The 18,157-nt window shown below is 41.6% G+C and overlaps 2 protein-coding genes across 10 annotated transcripts in view; one reads left to right on the forward strand and one right to left on the reverse strand.

Moving 5' to 3' along the window:
• GET1 (guided entry of tail-anchored proteins factor 1) overlaps nucleotides 1-18,157 on the forward strand; it is a 73,293-nt gene that overhangs the window by 40,745 nt on the left and 14,391 nt on the right. The window lies entirely within an intron of this gene.
• Nucleotides 1-18,157, reverse strand: part of LCA5L (lebercilin LCA5 like) — a 47,921-nt gene that overhangs the window by 11,588 nt on the left and 18,176 nt on the right. For 6 of the 8 annotated variants that reach the window (XM_027583584.2, XM_027583581.2, XM_027583582.2 and 3 more), the window contains 3 exons: nucleotides 17,758-17,895; nucleotides 13,244-13,758; nucleotides 11,136-11,273 (listed from right to left, as the gene is read on the reverse strand). In XM_027583584.2, the coding sequence (XP_027439385.2) occupies nucleotides 11,136-11,273; nucleotides 13,244-13,758; nucleotides 17,758-17,895 (791 nt within the window). Of the gene's footprint in view, nucleotides 1-11,135; nucleotides 11,298-13,243; nucleotides 13,759-17,757; nucleotides 17,896-18,157 lie in introns of those variants that run through there. The other 2 variants (XM_035727174.1, XM_027583586.2) reach the window with 2 other exon arrangements.

Here is an 18,157-nt window from a genome sequence, read left to right on the forward strand (position 1 = left end):
ATTCAACAGTCTTGCACAATTCACAGCGCTCACCGTAGCACATACCCTCCCCAATGTCTATCACCCAGCCACCCCATCCCTCCCACCCCCCACCACTCCAGTAACACTCAGTTTCTTTCCTGAGATTAAGAATTCCTCATATCAGTGAGGTCATGTGATACAAGTCTTTCTCTGATTGACTTATTTCACTCAGCATAACACCCTCCAGTTCCATCCACGTCGTTGCAAATGGCAAGATCTCATTCCTTTTGATGGCTGCATAATATTCCATTGTGTATATATACCACATCTTCTTTATCCATTCATCTGTCGATGGGCATCTTGGCTCTTTCCACAGTTTGGCTATGGTGGACATTGCTGCTATAAACATCGGGGTGTACGTACCCCTTCGGGTCCCTACATTTGTATCTTTGGGGTAAATACCCAGTAGTGCAATTGCTGGATCGAACGGTAGCTCTAATTTCAACTGTTTGAGGAACCTCCATACTGTTTTCCAGAGGGGTTGCACCAGCTTGCATTCCCACCAACAGTGTAGGAGGGTTCCCCTTTCTCCACATCCCCGCCAACATCTGTCGTTCCCTGACTTGTTAATTTTAGCCATTCTGACGGGTGTGAGGTGGTATCTCATTGAGGTTTTGATTTGGATTTCCCTGATGCCAAGCGATGTTGAGCACTTTTTCATGTGCCTGTTGGCCATTTGGTTGTCTTCTTTGGAGAAATGTCTATTCATGTCTTCTGCCCATTTCTTGATTGGATTATTTGTTCTTTGGGTGTTGAGTTTGATAAGTTCTTTATAGATTTTGGATACTAGCCCTTTATCTGATATGTCATTTGCAAATATTTTCTCCCATTCTGTCGGTTGTCTTTTGGTTTTGTGGACTGTTTCTTTTGCTGTGCAGAAGCTTTTTATCTTGATGAAATCCCAATAGTTCATTTTTGCCCTGGCTTCCCGTGCCTTTGGCGATGTTTCTAGGAAGAAGTTGCTGCGGCTAAGGTCGAAAAGGTTGCTACCTGTGTTCTCCTTTAGGATTTGGATGGACTCCTGTCTCACGTTTAGGTCTTTCAACCATTTGGAGTCCATTTTTGTGTGTGGTGTAAGGAAATGGTCCAGTTTCATTCTTCTGCATGTGGCTGTCCAATTTTCCCAACACCATTTGTTGAAGAGACTGTCTTTTTGCCATTGGACATTCTTTCCTGCTTTGTCAAAAATAAGTTGACCATAGAGTTGAGGGTCCATTTCTGGGCTCTCAATTCTGTTCCATTGATCTATGTGTCTGTTTTTGTGCCAGTACCATACTGTCTTGATGATGACAGCTTTGTAATAGAGCTGGAAGTCCGGAATTGTGATGCCGCCAGCTTTGCTTTTCTTTTTCAGTATTCCTCTGGCTATTCTGGGTCTCTTCTGGTTCCATACAAATTTTAGGATTATTTGTTCCATTTCTTTGAAAAAAGTGGATGGTATTTTGATGGGGATTGCATTGAATGTGTAGATTGCTCTAGGTAGCATTGACATCTTCACAATGTTGATTCTCCCAATCCATGAGCATGGAACGTTTTTCCATTTCTTTGTGTCTTCTTCAATTTCTTTCCTGAGTATTTTATAGTTTTCTGAGTACAGATCCTTTGCCTCTTTGGTTAGATTTATTCCTAGGTATCTAATGGTTTTGGATGCAATTGTAAATGGGATCGACTCCTTGATTTGTCTCTCTTCTGTCTTGTTGTTGGTGTATAGGAATGCCACTGATTTCTGTGCATTGATTTTATATCCTGCTACTTTACTGAATTCCTGTATGAGTTCTAGCAGTTTTGGGGTGGAGTCTTTTGGGTTTTCCACATACAGTATCATATCATCTGCAAAGAGTGAGAGTTTGACTTCCTCTTTGCCGATTTGGATGCCTTTGATTTCTTTGTGTTGTCTGATTGCTGTGGCTAGGACTTCTAATACTATGTTGAATAGCAGTGGTGAGAGTGGACATCCCTGCCGTGTTCCTGACCTTAGGGGAAAAGCTCTCAGCCTTTCCCCATTGAGAATGATATTTGCTGTAGGTTTTTCATAGATGGCTTTTATGATATTGAGGTATGTACCCTCTATCCCTATACTCTGAAGAGTTTTGATCAAGAAAGGATGTTGTACTTTGTCAAATGCTTTTTCTGCATCTATTGAGAGGATCATATGATTCTTCTTCTTTCTTTTGTTAATGTATTGTATCACGTTGATTGATTTGCGGATGTTGAACCAGCCTTGCAGCCCAGGAATAAATCCCACTTGGTCGTGGTGAATAATCCTTTTAATGTACTGTTGGATCCTATTGGCTAGTATTTTGGTGAGAATTTTTGCATCCATGTTCATCAAGGATATTGGTCTGTAATTCTCTTTTTTGATGGGGTCTTTGTCTGGTTTTGGGATCAAGGTAATGCTGGCCTCATAAAATGAGTTTGGAAGTTTCCCTTCCATTTCTATTTTTTGGAACAGTTTCAGGAGAATAGGTATTAATTCTTCTTGAAATGTCTGATAGAATTCCCCTGGAAAGCCATCTGGCCCTGGGCTTTTGTTTCTTGGGAGATTTTTGATGACTGCTTCAATTTCCTTAGTGGTTATAGGTCTGTTCAGGTTTTCTATTTCTTCCTGGTTCAATTTTGGTAGTTGATACATCTCTAGGAATGCATCCATTTCTTCCAGGTTATCTAATTTGCTGGCATAGAGTTGCTCATAATATGTTCTTATAATTGTTTGTATTTCTTTGGTGTTGGTTGTGATCTCTCCTCTTTCATTCATGATTTTGTTGATTTGGGTCATTTCTCTTTTCTTTTTGATCAGTCTGGCCAGGGGTTTATCAATCTTGTTAATTCTTTCAAAGAACCAGCTCCTAGTTTCGTTGATCTGTTCTACTGTTCTTTTGGTTTCTAGTTCATTGATTTCTGCTCTGATCTTTATGATTTCTCTTCTCCTGCTGGGTTTAGGCTTTCTTTGCTGTTCTTTCTCCAGCTCCTTTAGGTGTAGGGTTAGGTTGTGTATTTGAGACCTTTCTTGTTTCTTGAGAAAGGCTTGTATTGCTATATACTTTCCTCTCAGGACTGCCTTTGCTGTATCCCAAAGATTTTGAACAGTTGTGTTTTCATTTTCATTGGTTTCCATGAATTTTTTTAATTCTTCTTTAATTTCTTGGTTGACCCATTCATTCTTTAGTAGGATGCTCTTTAGCCTCCATGTATTTGAGTTCTTTCCGACTTTCCTCTTGTGGTTGAGTTCTAGTTTCAAAGCATTGTGGTCTGAAAATATGCAGGGAATGATCCCAATCTTTTGGTACCGATTGAGACCTGATTTGTGACCTAGGATGTGATCAATTCTGGAGAATGTTCCATGGGCACTAGAGAAGAATGTGTATTCCGTTGCTTTGGGATGGAATGTTCTGAATATGTCTGTGAAGTCCATTTGGTCCAGTGTGTCATTTAAAGTCTTTATTTCCTTGTTGATCTTTTGCTTAGATGATCTGTCCATTTCAGTCAGGGGGGTGTTAAAGTCCCCCACTATTATTGTATTGTTGTCAATGTGTTTCTTTGCTTTTGTTATTAATTGCCTTATATAATTGGCTGCTCCCATGTTCGGGGCATAGATATTTACAATTGTTAGATCTTCTTGTTGGATAGACCCTTTAAGTAGGATATAGTGTCCTTCCTCATCTCTTATTACAGTCTTTGTTTTAAAATCTAGTTTGTCTGATATAAGGATTGCCACCCCAGCTTTCTTTTGGTGTCCATTAGCATGGTAAATGCTTTTCCACCCCCTCACTTTCAATCTGGGGGTGTCTTTGGGTGTAAAATGAGTCTCTTGCAGACAGCATATGGATGGGTCTTGTTTTTTAATCCAATCTGATAGCCTGTGTCTTTTGATTGGGGCATTTAGCCCATTTACATTCAGGGTAACTATTGAAAGGTATGAATTTAGTGCCATTGTATTACCTGTAAGGTGACTGTTAACTGTCTGTTGTCTGTGTTCGTTTCTGCTCTTTGCTGCTTTTAGGTTCTCTCTTTGCTTAGAGGACCCCTCTCAATATTTCTTGGAGAGCTGGTTTCGTGTTTGCAAATTCCTTTAGTTTTTGTTTGTTCTGGAAGCTTTTTATCTCTCCTTCTATTTTCAATGATAGCCTAGCTGGATATAGTATTCTTGGCTGCATATTTTTCTCGTTTAGTGCTCTGAAGATATCTTGCCAGTCCTTTCTGGCCTGCCAGGTCTCTGTGGATAGGTCTGTTGCCAATCTAATGTTTCTACCATTGTAGGTTACATATCTCTTCTCCCGAGCTGCTTTCAGGATTTTCTCTTTGTCTCTGAGACTCGTAAGTTTTACTATTAGATGTCGGGGTGTTGACCTATTTTTATTGATTTTGAGAGGGGTTCTCTGTGCCTCCTGGATTTTAATGCCTGTTTCCTTCCTCACATTAGGGAAGTTCTCTGCTATAATTTGCTCCAATATACCTTCTGCCCCTCTCTCTCTCTCTTCTTCTTCTGGGATCCCAATTATTCTAATGTTGTTTCGTCTTATCGTATCACTTATCTCTCGAATTCTGCCCTCGTGATCCTGTAGTTGTTTCTCTCTCTTTTTCTCAGCCTCTTTATTTTCCATCATTTGGTCTTCTATATCGCTGATTCTCTCTTCTGCCTCATTTATCCTAGCATTTAGTGCCCCCATTTTTGATTGCACCTCATCAATAGCCTTTTTGATTTCGATTTGGTTAGATTTTAGTTCTTTTATTTCTCCAGAAAGGGTTTCTCTAATAACTTCCACGCTTTTTTCAAGCCCAGCTAGTATCTTTAAAGTCATGATTCTGAACTCTAGGTCCGACATCGTACTAATGTCCGTATTGAGTAGGTCCCTGGCTGACGGTACTACCTCTTGTTCTTTTTGCTGAGGTGATTTCTTTCGTCTTGTCATTTTGTCCAGAGGAGAATAGATGAATGAGAGAACAAAAGGCTAACAGGTTTACAACGTCCCCAGGAAATATACTGTATACAAATCAGAAAAGACCTGAAACCAGGGGAAAAGAAAGGGAAAGAAAGAAAAAAGAAAGAGAAAAAGAAAAAAAAAAAGAAAAAAAAGATAAAAACAAAAACAAAACAATTCAAAAAAGGCAGAATATGATCAAATATGATCAGGCTAGTGCATAGATCAGTGCCACACACTAGATTTTGGGCGTATTTTGGTCTGTTAGAAAAAAGTGCCTCCTAAAATTTTAAAGGAAGAAAGACATATATGTACAAAATAAGGGTTGATACAATGAAGGGATGGAAGATGACTGTAAAGATGAAAATTATAAAAGATTTTATAAAAGGACTTGGTAAGATAAGTTGTTTGAAAAAAGAAAGAAGATTTAAGGAAAAAAAAAAAAAGGAAAAAGGGAGAGAATGTGATCAGGCAGGAGACTAGAACAAAGCCATACACTAGTGGTTTAGGGTATATTTTGATCTGTTAGAAGAAACTGTACCTCAAAATTTTAAAGAGAGAACAACTTATATATATATGCCAAAAACAAGGATAACTACTATGAAGGGATAAAATATGACTCTAAAAATGAAAAAAAAATAAAAAATGTTTTTTTTTAAAAAAAGGGATTTATAAGATGTTGGTTGAAAAAGGGAAAAAGAAAAATAAAAAAAAGTCAACAAAAATTAACTTTGATGAAATAATGAATCATGGTAAAAAAAAAAAAAAAAAAAGCCATGAATCTATGTGCAGTATTCCCCTAGCGCTGGAGTTCTCCTATTCTCCTTGATCGATCAACTTGGTCTTGGCTTGCTGGCTGTTTGTGTTGATCTTCTGGGGGAGGGGCCTGTTGCTGTGGTTTCCAAATGTCTTTGCCGGAGGCGGAATTGCCCCGCCCTTGTCGGTCCGGGCTAAGGAAGCTGCTCCAGTTTGCTCTCAGGAGCTTTTGTTCCCTGCAAGCTCTCGGTACAGCTTTGGAGGACCAGGGCGAAAATGGCGGCCTCCCAGTCTCCGCCCGGAGGAGCCGAGAACTCGGGGCCCCACTCCTCAGTGCGCCCCCAGAGAAAAGCAGTCACTCCCGTGTCCCCGGTCTCTGGCCGCACTCCGTGCTCACCCGGCCTGTGATCGAGCGTTGCTATCTCTGGCACCCGACCCCGCTCGGAGTCTCCAAACCCAGCAGATCCCTGCAGTGCGTTCCCGCACCGCTCCTCCCCGGGAAGGAAGGGGAGTCTCCCCGGATCTGCTGCTTGTTGGGTCCTTGCTGGGGGAGCCGTGCCCCGACTGGGCCACAGATCACAGTTTATGGCAACCCCGAGCTGAGAGCCCGCGACTCTGCTCCGTATCTGCAACCGGCTTCCCTGCCCCGACACCTGGGAGCTCTGCCGCACCCAGGCACCCCCGGTCTCTCTGTGACCCCAAGGGTCCTGAGACCACACTGTCCCGGGAGGATTCCACCCCCCGCTTAGCCACTGCAGCGACGTCCCTCCGCCGAGCCAACTTTTAAAAGGTCCGATTTTGTGCTCCGCGGCTCTAGCACTTGCCAGAAGCGGCCGGCGGAGGCCCTTCCCCCGCCGTCTATCCTCCCGAATATCGCCTCGGATTCACTTCTCCGCACGTCCTACCTTCCAGTAAGTGGTCGCTTCTCTGTTCAGAGAGTTGTTGCTACTCTCCTGTTCGATCTCCTGTTGAGTTCGTAGGTGTTCAGAATGGTTTGATCCCTACTCAGCTGAATTCCTGAGACGAGACAAAATCTAGGTCTCCTACTCCTCCGCCATCTTGCTCCCATTCCAGGAAACAATATCTTAATAGACAATGCCACTTTGGCAGGGGTGAGCTTGTAGCCCAGATGTAGGGTGGAGCTGCAGTACCTCGTCTGGGAGCTGTGGAAGACTGACATTCTATCCCCTTACTTTGGTCCATACTCTAGAAATGGAGCAGAGTCTAGAATTGCTGTTGGATGACTTCGAAAATGAGTTTCAGGGCACCTGGGGGGCTCAGTTGGCTAAGCGTCTGCCTTCGGCTCAGGTCATATCCCAGGGTCCTGGGATCGAGTCCCAAATCAGGCTCCCTGCGTGGCAGGGAGTCGGCTACTTCCTCTGCCTCTCTTCCCCTCTCGTGTTCCCCATCTCTCTCTCTCTCACTCCCTCCCTCCCTCCCCAAGATAAATAAAATCTTAAAAAAGAAAAGAAAAGAAAAGAAAATGAGTTTCAAAGTACAGAAACAGAAATTCTGATCTTTGGGACCATGCCCTCCCAAACTCAGGTATTAATGATTTATGTTAATATGGCAGACTGCATTTTTCTAAAATTGGTTCAGCAATATTTCTGGTCCCATACTCTTCCAGAACCCTGTGACTCCCCATCAAGAGTCCATTGCTCCTCCTCTTGTACTGCCTTGACAAAGGGAATGAGGTGGAAGAGACGCTATGTGACTGGTTCTCTTCCTGTCTGTATCTGTCCACTCTTCTCCTTGGAACCTAGCCGCCATGTTGTGAGGAAGCCCACACCACATGTGGGTGGTTCTGGCCAATACCCCAGGTATGATCTCAGCTGTCAGTTGGCACCAACTGCAGACATATGTGTGAGACTTCAGAGAATTCCAGCCCCCAGTCTTTGAACCACCTTAGCTGATGTCAAGAGTGGCAGAGATGAGCTCTTTCCAGCAAGCCCTGCCCGAATTATGGATTCATGAACAAAATTAATATTCTCATTTCTTAAGCCACTAAAAGTTGTGGAGTAATATGTTATGCAGCCATAGTGACTGAAGCAGTCAGGACACTAAAACATCCTTGAAGTTTCTATTCCTTTTCTCCTTGGGTCAGTACCACGGATGACCATGAGGCATAAGAGGCAATCTCATTTTTCCAGATGAAACAGGACTGGAAAGAAGGTAGGAGTATATCCTGAATGCAGGAAGAAACTATAGGTGATAGGCCATGGGTGTAACGACTGAGTTATGGGAAATGAACCAGTGGATTGTTTAAATTATTTTGTACAACACACTCCTTTGTGTCTTATTTTCCTCCATGTGTTTTTCATCTGTCTTCTGGCTCTTTGTTTTTGGGAGATTTCCTCCATGTCCATGGATTTTCCTTATCTCCTAGCTCTTCTACTTAGTTTCATATGCTGGAATCAACTTTTAGTTTTCACTTGCTGTTTTCTGATTTTTTCCATGTTCATAACATTCTTACTTTATGGGCATAGTATCTTCTTTCCTGGATATTAAACTAAACCTACAGGGTGAGCTGTTCTGCTTGCTATTCCCGTGCTTTCTTCATGCTGCTGGTTTTCTGCACAGATGTGGTTGCTTGAACATATTTAAAAATAAGGGGCTGGATTATTTTATTTACCTTACTATTTATTTTATATGGAAATTTATTTCTTTAGTAGGCTTCTTTCCTGGACAGGGAGGCAGGCTGGCTCTGGGTAAATCAATGGGACATGCTGACTGTCAGGTTTCACTTTGAGGCAAGTCATTTGACTAAATGCCTCCCACATTCCAGAATGTACTCTTTGAAGGGCTTTACCTGGAATGTCAGCATTTTACCCTGGGTGGCTGGTTTCTTCTCAAGCAATTCATTCACAAACTTCCTGCCTGATGGAAGATGCTGGACTCAGGTACTGTGAGTGCTGTTGACAGGACAGGCAGGTGAGCTTGGTGACTCAGTCCCATGTGCTCAAGTGCTTTCCCCTCCTGTCCTCCGCTGGACAAATCCTTCTCCAGCACCTCTTGTTGTGGCTTCTTCTGCTCTGTGTCATCCACATAAACGCTTCCACACACTTTCTGTCTTCAATAAATGTACCCAAATATCTACTGTTTGCCGATGACTTGCCCCCAGCTCTTTGCTTTTGTGTGTCTACTTTCTTTCAGTCCTTTACTGATTCCTTCCACGTTTTGAAGGGAGGGCAGTTAGATATGGGCTATCATCCCCAACAGTTGAGGCCAGAGTGAACAATGTCTTTCTCAGCCCAAACCAGAATCCCCATTTATCTGCTGGTGAATGTGGTGTAAGGTCCCCACCTCTCCTGACAGCAGTTGGTCTCCTGATGCCTGGTCCCACCCCAGAGATTCTGATTTTGCAGGTATGGATGTGGCCAGGGCAATGAGTTTTCAAAGCTCCCCAGATGATGAATGTGTGGCCAAGTCTAAGGACCTCACTTCAGCCAAACGCGAAGATGGCTGCCCCAAGGCTCTGCTCCTGCTGGCCACTTGTGTTGATTCTGAGTTTGGGGTTTCCCTCCCCATTCCTGTTACCTCACCAGCCATTTTTCTGCAGTGTGATTTAGGTTGTGATTATCTGTGTCTAGTTTCTCCATCAATCCAAAAAATTGTTTTTGATCCTTTTATCTTCCAGAAATTCTTTGGCAGTTCTGGTACAATTGTGGTATCTTTTCTGGGGTTATGGGTTATTGTCCCCCCCCCCCAAGACTTTATTTATTTATTTATTTGACAGAGTGAGACAGCGAGAGAGGGAACACAAGCAGGGGGAGTGGGAGAGGGTGAAGCAGGCTTCCCGCTGAGCAGGGAGCCCGATGCAGGGCTTGATCCCAGGACCCTGGGATCATGACCTGAGCTGAAGGCAGATGCTTAACGACTGAGCCACCCAGGCGCCCAGGTTATTATTTTAAAAGTATGTTTTCTGTCATTTCCATGGTGTTGGGGCAGGAAGGGATTAAAAATGTGTATTTAGCCCATCTTCTTCATCTATTTCAACTCTTTTTTATGCATAAATGTGATTTTTCTTATTTTTCCCTTTGAAAGCATTTTATTATAAAAATATCAAAAATATACAAAAGTAGAGAAAATAGTACAGTGAATCTCCATGAACCAATAAACCAGATTCATCAATGAACAACTCATGCCCTGTCTGTTTCTCTCTACACACCACCCTCTCTGATCTCTGATTCTATTCTCTGTCTGGGAATTATTTTGAGGCAAATTCTAGACATCATATAATTTAATATGTAAGTCCTTCACTGTGTATCTATAGCAGACAAGGGCATCCTTTTCTTTTTAATGACATAATGTTTATATTTGTTCATAATTTTGTTAAGTTCATGTGATAAGTTTTTGTTATGTTATTCTCTTTGTCTTTTTTTTATTATTATGTTATGTTAAGCACCATACATTACATCATTAAGGGGCATCCTTTTTAAAACCTAACCACAATATCAACAATTTCACCCACCAAAAAAATCAATAATAATCCCATAATATCAAATATTCAGTTTGTTTCACATTTTTCCAACTGTCCTATAATTTTTTTCAAAAGTTTGCTTGAATCAGATTCCAAGCAAGATCCAAAACATTGAAATTAATATGTAAAAGATTTTATTTTTATTTATTTAAGAGAGAGAGGGAGAGTGAGAGGGAGAAGCCGACTCTCCACTGAGCAGAGAGCCCGATGTGGGACTGGATCCCGGGACCCTGAGATCATGACCTGGGCCTAAGGCAGATGTTTAACCGACTGAGCCAGCCAGGCACCCTAATTCTCATCTTTAAAGTACAGTTTATTTTTTTTTTCTTTTAAAAATATTTTATTTATTTATTTATTTATTTAGAGTGTGAGTAGGGAGAAGGGGCAGAGGGAGAGGGAGAGACAGAATCTGGAGCAGACTCCACACTGAGCATGGAGGCACATATGAAGCTCGATCTCACTACCCTGAGATCATGACCTGAGCCAAACTTGAGTTGGACGCTCAACTGACTGAGTCAATCAGGTGCCCCTAAAACACACTTTAAAAGACAGTTTTGCAAACATTTCCAAGAGAGACTTTAAAATAAATCTGTGGGCCACTAAAGTTACTCACAATATTTTGAAGATGTAAGGCAATTAAAAAAAAACTTAGTTTGGATTCCATTAACATGATAAGAAAACACAATATTAATTCATGTGACAGAATGAGAATGTTAACAGGAAGTTTTGTTATGAATAGCTTAGAGATTTGATTTTTCTCAAATCTTTTCTCAGCACATATTCACCAGGCTGTGAACTCATCCAGTAATTTCAGATCCTCTATCTGTTCATATGGTTGTAGGGACAAAAAGTTAATTTGAGAAATAGATTCTTGAAGTTAAATAATTTAAAGAATAGCTTTGATATTTTGGGAAGCAGAACTTCACAAATTTTGTTACACTGTGCTTTAAAAGAAGTACCTTAACTTTTTGCTGAAGGCGTTTTATTTCCATTTGCAGAGTCTTTGTAGCTGCTTGAGCTGCTAAGGTCTTCCGGGTCTCAATGGCCAGCTGCCGATTAAAGGCTCTATTGTTCAACCTCAGTTGTTTTTCCAAGCTCTGAAAACAGTATATATTTCAACTCTTCGGTAACCAGTGTAGTATTGTTAAAAAAAAAAAAAAAAAAAAAAAAAAACTTCAATTGTAATGGAACTAATTGCATTTATGAGAAGTGTGAAGTTTTAATACAATTTTAGTGCATGACTGCTACAGGGGACATAGATTAGAATTAAATATAACCACACACACAGACAGAAAAGCCAAAAAACCCCAGATCACAACTCTAGAGAATCAATATATTTTGAACCTAATGTTTTTTACACTCTGGAATTTGATTAAAAAAATACAAACAACCTTTGAACATTTCTTGAAAATGAATAAATATGCCACGCTTTAAAACTCAACCCAAGAGGTCGTGCTAACATGGCAGGTGCATTCAGGAGCTCTGTCAAGCCTCGGTCGCTGGAGGGCTGTCCAGCAGCCGGCAGCTGTGCGGGCTTGAATGCGGGCTTGAATGCGGGCTCAACTCTCCGCTGACAGACCCTGGAAGCTCCTGCAGGGACTCACCCTCCACCCCCCCTCCCCAAGGAGGGAGGAATTCTAAGACCAGAAGGTCTCTGCCAGCACCGCGGCCATCTGCACCCAGGGCTCACGCTTATGCGGGCACCTCCCCTCCATCCCCTGCAGAGCATGAGAGTTTTATTGCAGAACTCTATGGTCTGGACTTGGACAGAGGCTTGGCCGAAAGGCCTTTTCTTTCCTTTTTTCCCACATTATAGTATTAATACTTTCTCATTAAAGAAAAGCGGGCAATATGGTAAGCTAGAAGGATGAAATAATCACTAAAAACCCCAGTCTCCAAACTATTAACATTAAAAAAAAATACATGTTTTGGCTCATAAACATTTTCTCCAACCACCAAATGCCCTGCAGCCAAACAAAATTTCCCATATGACTAAGTGCATCTGATAAGAAAATAGTTCTTGAATTCTTTTTGGTTTTGGTTACAGATATAAAACAGGAACTACTTAACATGTATATGTAAAAATATGTAGATGAGATAAAAATACATTTACTTTTCCCTGACGGACACGTGCTAAGATGGGTCCAGTATTACCTGGAAGGTCAAATAATAGAACTTCGGATTATGAATTACATGACTGAAAATGAGGCTGCTCATCATTTTCTGGAGCTCACATGCCCGTTTTATGGGAGAAAATTCTCTTTGAAAATAGAGGATTTTTACCAAAGAGGAAGTAACCGATAAAAAAGTACATGAAATGAACTTGATATTTTCTTATTTCAAGTTCATAAAAAAATCGGCCTCTTACCATCATATAATAAGGCATTAAGCAGTACATTTTTAAAGTTTATGTTTGTCCATAGAGACCAAGGGCTAACATAAAATTGGCAGAATTCTCAGTAGAATCAGGGTGTTCTCCCAAATCATCCCTTATAGTACAGTCCCCGAGCCTTTGATGACCATGTGCCACTCAGGAAGATCAACGTGTTCATGTCAATGATTGTAGTTCCTTTCCCCTCGCTGTTCCCAGGAGCATTATCTAGGAAACGCTTCTGTTGCAACATACCAACAATGTCTGTGCGGTGGTGAGAAGACAGTTGACCAGGGAATACGAGGAAAGGGGCGGGAGAGATGCAGGGGGCAGGCTTTTAGGAAAGTAGGCTTTTAATAAATAGTTTGAAGTAGAAGTTTAGCAGATTCTAAGAGATTTCACCCACCCAACCCAACCCAACCCAACCCAATACAACCCAACAACCTTTCCAGCACACGAACAGGCTTAGAGAATGGTCATTTCCAGACAAACAAGCCCTGCCACAGGATGAGCTCACTAGACCACAGAAGGAACATTTCCCATTCCCCCGCCCCTGAACCCCCCTTAGACAGCATCACTGGTGTGGCCCTGCAGGCAAAGCAGCTGGTGATGCTTCACTGCACAGGGGCAAGCGTGATGCATGTACACCCTCTCCATGTCCATTTTGGAACATTACAATTTCTCTGAAATACGGACCTGTATTTTTTTGTCATTTGCCTCCATTTTTGTTGTAAGAACAGACAATCTTTGAGTAAGTTCCTCCCTCTCTGCAAGGTTTTTGTCTTCAGAAAGTTTCTGCAGTGCCTGCAAGGCATCTTTAGTTTTCAGCAGCTCACTGTCAGCTTCTCGAAGTTTCCTAGATGCACTTCTTTCCTTTTCCTGGGATTTCCTAAGTAGCTGCCTCAAATTTTTGACTTCGTTCTGATGTTTTGCCATAATTTGAGGTAGATTATTTTGTGAATTCTCATATTTCCCTATAGCTTTCAAGTGCCTAAGCTGAAGCTGTTTCAAAAATTGATTTTCTATGACCGTGGCTTCCAATTTACGATGGATATCCCCTAGTTCATTTTTTAACTCTTTAATCTTATGAAGCCTTGCTGAGAGTATGCGATGAGTCATAGCGTCTCTTCTTTGGGTAATCATACTGTTTTGGGAATTTAAAAGTGGTGCATTCCCGTTGTGCTTTTTTTCAACTGAGATTTCCTTCTGGCCTGTGTAAGCAGATAATCCAGTTTGTTACTAGTAATATGCATACACATACGCTGATATGCACGTTTGTGTTCCCCCACCCCCATCCCGCACACGTGCGCACATAGACAGGCAAACTAGAAGGGAAAAGAGCATGTAATGAATAGCCATGCTCCAGGGCAGGGATTTCATATGCAGAATACTCCGTTCAAGGTCAGCAGTAGTCTATTTAACAGCTGAAGACTGTAAGTCATTTGTCCAAGGTTATATAACCACAAAGTCACATGGAATGGATTGAAAAGCAGGTCTTCTTTGACTGGAAAACCTGTACTTACTTCTATTATTAAAGCTATACTAAAAACCATAATAATAGATAACATTTACTAAGGGCTTACCGTGTGTTAAGCATTGAACTAAATGCTTTATGTAGATTATCTGATATAATCCTTCCAATAATATGTTATGAGGCAATTAGAGTGTAACCTTAGAGTCCAATGTTATATATGAAGACCTCATATATTCAAAAGGACCCTTAGAAAGCCATTGAGCTGCTTAGAGGAAATATACGGATATTCCATTTCTCAGTAAATCCAACATAGACAATTTTTCCTGTTAGTTTGGGCTTTAAAGAAATATAAGTTGGCTTGTATTCAGAAGTCTGTTTTAAACAAAATGTATCTAAACAATATTACTCCCAGCTTATAAGCACCAAGCTTATGTAACTGCATTGAGTGTGTCAAATGTATATGTAACATCACTGCATTATTATCCCCTTTTAAAGATGAACAAACTGATGCTTTGTGAAGTCACTTACGGATGGGCACACAGCTAGTAAGTGGGAGACAGAACCCCGGTCCCATATGTACGTGCATCCATATGACATTTCTGTACATATATGTGCACACTGCAGATGTGTGTACATATTATTATATTTATATTCTGAGAGAGATTGAAACTAGATTCTAGGATCTAAAGGAAACATGGTCTTCATCCTGGAGTGAGAAAGCACTTAGTGACCAGTGTCACTGGAGTCCTAACCTGAAGCTATTGGCCCAACTGTGGACCCATCATCTGAGACTCGGCTTAACACGTTTGGCCTAGGTGGTGGGAGAGGTGGTTCTGCCTGCAATGGAAGTGAGCCAGCAGAAATCGAGGGTGCTTTAGGGGATAGAGCATTTCAGTCTTGCCTATGACAGACTACACAGGGATGGCACGATCACAGTATCTGTATCACATCAATAGTTGATGGACTGTCTTTACAACTATGCCTCCAAAGGTCCTTATTTTCCCACCGGGAACAATTTAATAAGGGCTCTGGTTGGATATTTGAGTATTTTGGAATAGGTTTTTGAGCACGCTGAAAATTGGAAAGCGGAAGCCATTCTCTAGGACACCTACTGGAAGGCCAGGCACTTTAATACCTTCGGAGCTGGCTAGGGGAACGCCAGACCCAGGCAGTGTGGATCGGGCTGGATTACAACAGAGGTGGGTGGGGCTGTCATGTCCTACACCATGTCCAGCATGACTGAAGCCTGACTCCCAACTTAGAATATTTTACACTCTTGGGTGGTGTGACTTGGAGGAGAGAGGGATTTCCATGGGACCAGAAGGATGAGGGGTGGTGGGTTCTGTGGGCAGTGAAGGCTTCTGTCTCTGTCTTATGCTGTGCTCACGTGATGGGAGGGTAGAGTCAGAATGAGTGGGTGCCTGGGATGAGTCCCTGTGGCCGTGGGAGCACTGGCCAAAGCTCCAGGAAGAAGTGTGCATACAGGGGCATGGGTACTTTGAAAACAGGAGGTATCAGCCTCTTAGTGATCAATGTGCTTGGACAAGGAGCACATAAGTGATGAGAATGAAGGACCAGAAGCCCTTCCCCGGTGTTCTCACCTGTATAAGGCCACCCACACTCTCTCCATCCCCCAAACACGCCCGAGATTGCATTTTTTGCCTACCTTAGTGGGTGTTTGGGGGAGGATGAACCAGATTTGTTTGCTTCAGAAGGTAAATATACCACTTGTGTTTGAGTGATACAGAATAAATTCATACTATACATATTGTGCATACTTGTATACTAATTAAGGTTATGGAAAGTTGAAGCAGGGTTTAGTCAATGATTTTGTATCTCATTACACTAATATACACATGTAAGAATGACAAAATTTACAATTTCTTTCTTTTTTGTTTTTTAGTTAACATATACTGTATTATTAATTTCAGGGGTAGAATTTAGTGATTCATCAGTTGCACGTAACACCCAGTGCTCATTACATCCAGTGCCCTCCTTAATGCCCATCACCCAGTTACCCCATCCCCCCACCCACCTCCTCTCCAACAACCCTGTTTGTTTCTTAGAGTTAAGTGTCTCTTACAATTTCTATCTCATTTTATACAATGAGGCAGATTTGGCCTAATGATTAAACTACTCTTAATGAAGTGACTAAATTAATTTTGATTGCACCAAAATTAATTTGCCCCAATTTATGACCAGGTATCTTGCATAAAACACTCAATAAATATTTGTGGAATAATAGAGGGAACAATTTTTAAAAGTTAAATTATCAGGCACTTAGAACCCAAAGTACAGTTATTGTAGAAATAATTTTATAAATTCTGCCTTTCATGCAGCCCCACAAAAGTGTAGAATCAATATAAAATGTAGTGTATAGAGCCATGATCCCTGTCATAAAACCTTGGGGCTAGACTGTTTCTGAATTATTATTATTATTCTGGTGCATATACAGTATTCTCCATAGTACTCCCAGAAGTTTTGGGGACAGCAGACTTTAATCAAAGAATATTTTTGTGAAATATAGGACTCTTCACACTAAGTGAACTAAAGATCAGTCTCAGTTTTTGGTGCCAAATCAGTTTAGGTGCCAAAAATATAGAAAATGTTTGATTTTCAGAGTTTTGTAAATTACAAATGTGGATAAGGGATTGTAACCAGGGAGCCTACTGACGATGTGGGTTCTATTGTGATAATCTCTTCCAAATGCCACAAACAGACTTCTTTTGACAGAGTCCCATGTGAGAGAAGGAACTGGACCTTCCATCTCCTACCCTGGGCCTTGCCTGTGAGTGTGAGGCTCCCACCTCTCTGGGAAAGGGGCTTTTAGCCTTTTGAGAATCTGGTAGAAGCTCATGGGTCCTTCTCCCTCGAAAAGTTTACAAATCCAAATAGACACAAAAAATGCAAAGATTTTCATGGGGCCCACAGACATGGGTCTTAGATTAAGAATCCTTACCCTACAGTTTGGAAGAAGGGGACCTGAAGATTCTAGACGATCCAGAAGTAGCCCAGGGAGTCCTAGGCACACCTGGTCACAGGAGACTGGGGGTGGTTGATATGGGTAATGTAACAGTAGGCATGTTCCACATATAGTATAAAGTGCTTAAGTATTTTCCAGCTGTTGACCGATGGCGGTTCTGATGGTCAAGTGGAAGAGAGTTTCACCTATTTCTCTATTAGGGGTATTTATAAGCCCAGAGTTGCCTAAAATGGGAGGGAGTCATCATGGTCCAGGCAGGGAGGCAAGGAGCGAGATCAAGGATATCACAAGGCTCCTTGAGCGCTGTGAATTGTGCAAGACTGTTGAATCACAGATCTGTACTTCTGAAACAAATAACGCAACATATTTTAAGAAAAAAGAAAAAGAAGAAGATAGCAGGAGAGGAAGAATGAAGGGGAGTAAGTCAGAGGGGGAGACGAACCAGGAGAGATGATGGACTCTGAAAAACAAACTGAGGGTTCTAGAGGGGAGGAGGGTGGGGGGATGGGTTAGCCTGGTGATGGGTATTAAAGAGGGCACGTTCTGCATGGAGCACTGGGTGTTATGAACAAACAATGAATCATGGAACACTACACCAAAACAAATGATGTAATATATGGTGATTAACATAACAATAAAAAATAAAAAAAAAAAGGAATGGATGGAGTTGGTGCTCCTACAGGTCCGCGAGGGAATTACATTATTAACACCCTTTGGAACCACCCCTGTTTCAAAGAATGATCTTTGCCTCACCGGACTTGAAGCCCATCTTCTTGGGGTATTGAAACAGGTTTTTACATTTCATTGGCAATTCAAACCTTGGTTCTTCTGCTGAGATGAGAGGCAAGAAGCCAGTGAGATCCAAGTATCTGTAACGAGGCCACCTGTTAACTAAAAACGGAACCAACCTCACCAGTGGGCTCCGGGAGGGTAAGTTGGGCAAGAAGGCTAGGCTTTACATTTTCAGCCTAACTTCCTGCCGTTTTGTCATGATTCTTAATTTCTCTGTTTTCTAATTCCTTCTATAAAAGTTCCCCTCTACAGACACATTTAAAACATGGGAGGACAATAAAACGGAATGTGGACTACTTCAGATACTAGTGCCTTAAAAAGTAATGTCATTAGAAACAGAAATTTGGTCTTGCTTGGGAAG

The sequence above is a fragment of the Zalophus californianus genome, chromosome 1, assembly GCF_009762305.2.
Source record: "Zalophus californianus isolate mZalCal1 chromosome 1, mZalCal1.pri.v2, whole genome shotgun sequence".
Lineage (NCBI taxonomy): Eukaryota > Metazoa > Chordata > Mammalia > Carnivora > Otariidae > Zalophus > Zalophus californianus.